At 38.2% G+C, this 6,000-nt stretch overlaps 3 protein-coding genes across 5 annotated transcripts in view; 1 reads left to right on the forward strand and 2 right to left on the reverse strand.

Moving 5' to 3' along the window:
* SLC7A2 (solute carrier family 7 member 2) overlaps positions 1 to 6,000 on the reverse strand; it is a 166,848-nt gene that overhangs the window by 140,164 nt on the left and 20,684 nt on the right. The window lies entirely within an intron of this gene.
* On the forward strand, positions 1,493 to 4,599 carry LOC120922159 (putative nuclease HARBI1). Of its 2 annotated transcripts, XM_040334633.1 has the most exons (3): positions 1,493 to 2,581; positions 3,599 to 3,958; positions 4,127 to 4,599. In XM_040334633.1, the coding sequence occupies exons 1-3, from the start codon at positions 1,879 to 1,881 to the stop codon at positions 4,129 to 4,131; spliced, it is 1,068 nt and encodes a 355-aa protein (XP_040190567.1). In that variant the 5' UTR covers positions 1,493 to 1,878; the 3' UTR covers positions 4,132 to 4,599. The 2 variants fall into 2 exon arrangements, with proteins under 2 accessions (XP_040190567.1, XP_040190560.1); XM_040334626.1 differs by having other exon boundaries at positions 3,599 to 4,599.
* LOC120922152 overlaps positions 4,187 to 6,000 on the reverse strand; it is a 6,233-nt gene continuing 4,419 nt past the window's right edge. The window contains exon 8 of the mRNA XM_040334613.1: positions 4,187 to 6,000. This exon is cut by the window's right edge and continues 334 nt beyond it. The gene's annotated coding sequence lies outside the window, so the exon portion shown is untranslated.

Below are 6,000 nucleotides of genomic sequence, written 5' to 3' on the forward strand. Positions count from 1 at the left end.
AACACATCCACTTCACATATATGTGAACCAAGCCTTAAGCCCCATACACACCATCAGATTATCTGCAGATTTTTGTCTTCAGATTTACCAAAACCATGTAGTACAAGGGCCTGCCTGATTGCATACGAATTGAAACTCTTAAGGTTTGACCTCATATTAGATGGTTTTGGTAAATCTGAAGACAAAAATCTGCAGATAATCTGATGGTGTGTATGGGGCTTTAAAGTTTGTAAACCCATGTTTTAAAAAAAAAAAAACATGTTATACTTACCTGCTCTGTGCAAAATGATTGGGGTCCCCCACCCGCGCTCCAGGCTCCTCCTCTTGGTGCCCCCATGGAAAGCCACTTTCCCTGGGGGGCACCCATGTGGGCTCGCTCCTGAGTCCCGCTGCTGCGTCTATTAATTGACACAGACAGCGGGACTCTGCCCCGCTCCCCGCTCCAGTGTCACTGGACTTGATTGACAGCAGTGGGAGCCAATGAGGAGGGAGACAGCGGCTGGAGCCACTGCACTTGTGTACATCGCTGGATCGGGCTTAGGTAAGAAAAAGGGGGGTCTGGGGAGCTGCAGCACAGACGGTTTTTCACCTTAATGCATTGAGGCTTTACAACCAATTTAATGAACATTGGACTTGGGGATGTTTTCATATGAGCATATGATTTGTACAACCCCGGATTATCCGTAGGACATAATTACACAACAAAGTGCTTTGAAGTGATGCTCAGGACTGGATGTTAGGTCAGGACATCTCTAACAAGCAGCAAGTGACTGTCACATAGCCGTGATGAGAAGGCAATCACACAATCCGCTCTTTAGCTTATCAAGTGTCACCTATTAAGCAACACATATATAAAAAGAGCCAGAGCAGAGAATAACTCTGCGGTTTATATTTATGCTCCATGTAAAAATAAAAATTCCATCACTACCGGATGTAACCGGTTGCTCTGTCAATTGAAAAGATATAGAGACGTGCTTAGAAGAGAGCTCTCGGCAAAAATTGACATTGAGCAATAAATATTCTAGAAGATAAAAAGCTATATACAATTTTTTGGGCATTTCAGAAAGATTGGGGGGGGGGAGTCCGACCGTTTGTCAAATGTTGGATGGCAGGCTTTAAAATTTTCCGTGAACAACGGTCTGTTGACAGATTTTCCAAGCGTGTATACACAAGTTCGTCAGGAAAAAGTCTAAAGTAACAAAACACGCATGCTCGGAAGCAATGCTCACCAAACACAAAATTACCAGAAGGTGCCCAAAGGGTGGCGCTAAAGAGCTGAAAAACCACATAGTACGTAGCTACCTTCTTGTTTGTTGGCCAACAATTGTGTGCCGTTCGTATGCAAGACAGGTTTTTGGACAACGCCCTTCGGACAAAAGGCTTTGTCTGAGGAAAATACGATTGTGTGTACGAAGCTTGAGATACAAATTAGCCACTGCACACAATGCAATCCCATCCAAAACTGCAATACGCCAAGTGTACACAACCAGATATTGGGGTCAATTCACAAAGCTTTTTTTGCCGATACCGGTCGTTATGTAAACGATTTCACACGTTATTGAATCAAGTCCAATTCACTAAACGATTTAACGCTTGTAAAAATCATCAAATAACGTTTCACTACACAGAACCGATATTTTTAGTTTTGAGTCGTTATTGAACGTATTGATCGTTGTTTTAACGACTCAAATCGTTAAATATGTACAGAAGTGCAATTCACAAAGGTTTTTTAGACAATTAACGATCGCTAAGCAATCGTTAAATAAGCACCTCCCTGAGGGTGGCGTTATGACATTTCCCAGGCGGTATATCATTTGTTGAGAGGAATTTTTTGGCGGTTTAGGCTTGTGGTAAATTTTGTTACGAGTTTTGTGCAAGATGGAACCATTTGGATGTGCTCTATTTGAACTGAAACTGATCCAGAGGCGAAGAAGGACACGTCAGAATGTCGTTCAGATAGAGAAACGTGTATTTCGTTCACGTACCTTTTTGGATCAATTTTCTGAAACCCAGGTGATAGCCAAATTCAGATTATCCTCTCCCATGATATATTCCCTGTATGATGAAATACACTTGGCCCTAGAAACACGCACGCGGAGAAGTAATGCAGTACCAGGTCTTGTGCGTTTTTTGGCAGTACTTCATTTTCTAGGAAAGGCCTCATACCAACATGTCAGTGGTGAGATTGTTGGCATCTCACAACCCAGTTTTTCCCGCTGCTTGGTCGACGTCCTGCAAGCACTGCGACAACTTGCTCCAAAATACATTCATATGGGCAAGTCACGTGAAGAGCGGGATCAAATAAAACGTGGTTTTTTTGACCTAGCAGGAATGCCCAATGTCATTGGGGCAATAGACTGCACCCATGTGCCATTATGTCCCCCATCAGAACAGGAGCACATCTACAGAAACCGTAAGGCTTACCATTCCCTCAACATCCAGGTGATCTGTGATTCGAACCTCATAATCCGTGATGTTGTCACCGGCTTTCCAGGATCCTGTCATGATGCCCATATATTGCGCCAATCGGGAATATATGATACTCTGGACAAGGACTTAGAAAATAATGGATGGCTGCTGGGTAAGTGTGCTCCACTGTTTATTTTATGGTGTGTTTTCCAGTTATAAATGCGTATTTATTTTTTTATTCCATACTAGACTGACATTAGTGCTATATCAGTAACATGACAGCTCAACAGCTTTACATTAATCAGTATTTCAAAAACATGTAATAATAAACTCAGAATTTAAATGTCCAAAATACTTTCAAGTACTTTTTAGTTAGCTATCACCTGGTTCAAGGTCCACAAATCTTTCCTTTCTCATGTGAGGTGTATTGTTGTTCCACATGTTCCGTGTGCACTGAAAAGTAGTCACTACTTCAAGCTTGCTTAAGTAATGTATTACACTATCATATTAAGACATCACATGACAGAGCTAGGAACTACTTATCAAAACACACATGACCAAGGTGTGCCAAAGAAGCCACCCACCAGAATTAAGTACAGTACCTATATGTAAATGATTGCAGCATAAGATGCAACAATTGTGTCAGTAGTTGATTTACTTGAATGTATAGTTAATATTTAAATCTGGGAGTTCAACACTATCCCTTCGGTTAACCCCCCAATATGCATAACATCAAGCAGCACTACCAAGCACAACAATCACCCCCCCCCCATTGTGCATATGTATTGTACATGAAACAGACATGTCCCTCTGGTTCTCCGTTATAGTCCCATACGAGGTCTGCACTATAGTATTGAAATATTTATGACAGGCAGACTTTTCCTCCAGCATTTTTATTTTCGCATAACATTCACATGCACTACACTACACTACACTAATAATGGCCCACAACTGTGGTATGCTGTTGTGTTGTGAGTTAAGTACCATTAATGCTCAATCAAAAGTACAAATCCAGAACCTTGCCCCCACAAATAATTTTAAAATGTGCTTTATTAGACGTATGTTATCCATATGTGACTAACAATGGAAAATTTTCTAAAATGACCACACAATTGGCCACTACATCATGTGATTTAGCATGATTTCTTCTATACTTACAAATAAATTTATATTGTTTTAAAATTTATAGGAGATGCTGGTTACCCCTGTCTACCATGGCTCTTAACACCAATCAACAGGCCATCCTCTCCTGCAGAAGCAGCTTACAATGTTGCTCATACAAAAACAAGAGTGGTGATCGAAAGATGCTTTGGTGTCCTAAAGAGCCGTTTCCGATGCATGTCCTTGTCTGGTGGATTCCTACAGTATTCCCCCAGTAAGGTAGCTGATATGTTCCTAGCATGCAGCATTCTCCATAACATTGCAAGGCATGGTGGACTACAAGAGGAACTAGACACCACAGTGGAGGATGACATGCCCACAATTCCAGTGGAAAATGATCAAAGGGGAAACACAGCAAGAAGTAAACTGATTGCAAACTATTTTTCAGGTAATAAACCACCGTAACATGGTTTTAATTTTCCAAACACCATCAGAAATGATCACAAACTTGCATTATTAAGTTGAAGAGACAGACATGCTGTAAAATGAATTATTTGGGCTGATCTTGTTTATCAATGTAAAATCTTAACCAATGATGTTTTTTTTATTATTTCAGGTTAACTCAACTCTAAAAACTTTGGAGAACTATAATAAAATTAAGACAAGAGTACAAAAATTGCAAAAAAATGAGTCTTTATTTTGTTTTTGTATTTTCACTTTGTTGTACTTCTTTTGCATTTATTTTTTACAACATTGAACAATAACAGTTTCAAACATGTAAAATAAAAGTTTCACTTAAAAGTCTTTTACAAAATCTAAATTGTGTTTGAATTCTTTATTGCAACAAATGTAAGTGTGGGTTATACACGCAAAAATTCTGTTTATCTGCTAATAAGTACCAACATTTTTTTGACATTAGTGAGAAGCAATAAAATAGAAGACAGAACTGTGTGCCAAAGACAGTTGAAATGCTGCAGTTGCCTGAAACCATGTCCTTGCCAGAAAGATGGTGAATGAAATGAGTGCTGTTAACTGCGTTGTGTGGGAGAGGGGAGAAATGAAATAAAACTAAAATAAATACCACCAATTGACGTAATGGCAGATGGCTATAGCCAACCTAAGGTAAAGAGAGTAAGTGACCTGTAAAGAAGCCGTTGATATGCAAACCATTAAATAACACAATAATTGAATCATAATATTATATTTTTGGTGTTATTTATTGTTTTGTATATCATCACCTTCATCACTGGTCACTTAACTCTACCTTTGGTTGCCTATAGTCATCTACCATTACCCCAAATGTTACATATATTTTAATTTCTCCTCTCCACCCCACACCGCAGTTACCATTACTCATTTCATTACTGAGAAACAATGCACGTTAGTTCAAATGTTAACTATTCCACGCAGGGCATTTGAAAGATGGAATAGCGGTTGTCTACAAATTGCAGAAACATTTTTAACCTCATTAGTCAGGAAATGATACTTACATTCCATACCAATAACATGTGGTTTCAAAAGTTACAGAAGTCAAATTACAGCCAACACAACATCAAAAATATATGGTTGGGCAAGATGGAGTATGCAACCATTTGGATGTTTGTTTTTTTAGTATGAATCAAACTACCGGCGAAAACCACACAGAGAAACATGGTCCTTGCTGTGACAACAACAATGGATGGCGCATTTTAGTCACAGAGTACAGATAAAAAACCAAGCACTTGAGTGAAAATATCAATAATTTACATCCACGTGGATAAAATATAAAAAAAAAAATTTAGATCCAATAGTGTGCCTTCCTGACGGAAGAAAAGCATGACAAACCTGTCACATTTTCTGCTGTGACAAAGGGTGTCTGTTTCAAATGCGTAGACGTGATGTTATGTGATGTATTCTCCTATTAAACGAATATGATTGATGATTTTATGTAGTGCTGATGAATTATATCTCTACTCTGTAACTTCAACTCTATTACTATTGATAGTTCACTTCTACTTTTCAACAATCCTACCACTTTTTTTGCCTTACAACAAAAAAATGGTTCTGTTTTTGAAAAAAAAATATACATGTTAAAACAAATATTTGACAATATTGTTGCACTTGCATTTCAACGTGTATATACAAACAATTATGAAAACCGTAATGATAACAGTAATGAATACTAGAACATGCTTGATAGATAAAAATAGATTTCACATAATTCTCAACCTTTTTTGAAATGTTTTCAGAGGCTGTAATGTCATAGCAAAAATCCCATATAACATTAATTGTATATCTATTGAAAATAAAATCAAAGCTACATAACTGTCTAAAGACGTTTCATTGGTCATCCAACCAGCTTGATCAATGATGGCCATTGAAACATCTAAAACTCAAATACAAACGTCATGTTGATTACACATATTTGGTACAGATCTGCAACGACATGGTCAAATGACATATTTAACTGGAAAAAGCATCTATATAGCAGTCAACTTTGGGCAATATATG

This window comes from Rana temporaria, chromosome 1 (assembly GCF_905171775.1).
Source record: "Rana temporaria chromosome 1, aRanTem1.1, whole genome shotgun sequence".
NCBI lineage: Eukaryota > Metazoa > Chordata > Amphibia > Anura > Ranidae > Rana > Rana temporaria.

Coding starts and splice junctions, on each gene's coding strand:
- LOC120922159 (XM_040334626.1), top strand. CDS start 1,879: ATGGAACCATTTGGATGTGCTCTATTTGAACTGAAACTGATCCAGAGG. Junction 2,582..3,598: donor AAATAATGGATGGCTGCTGG/GTAAGTGTGCTC, acceptor TAAAATTTATAG/GAGATGCTGGTTACCCCTGT.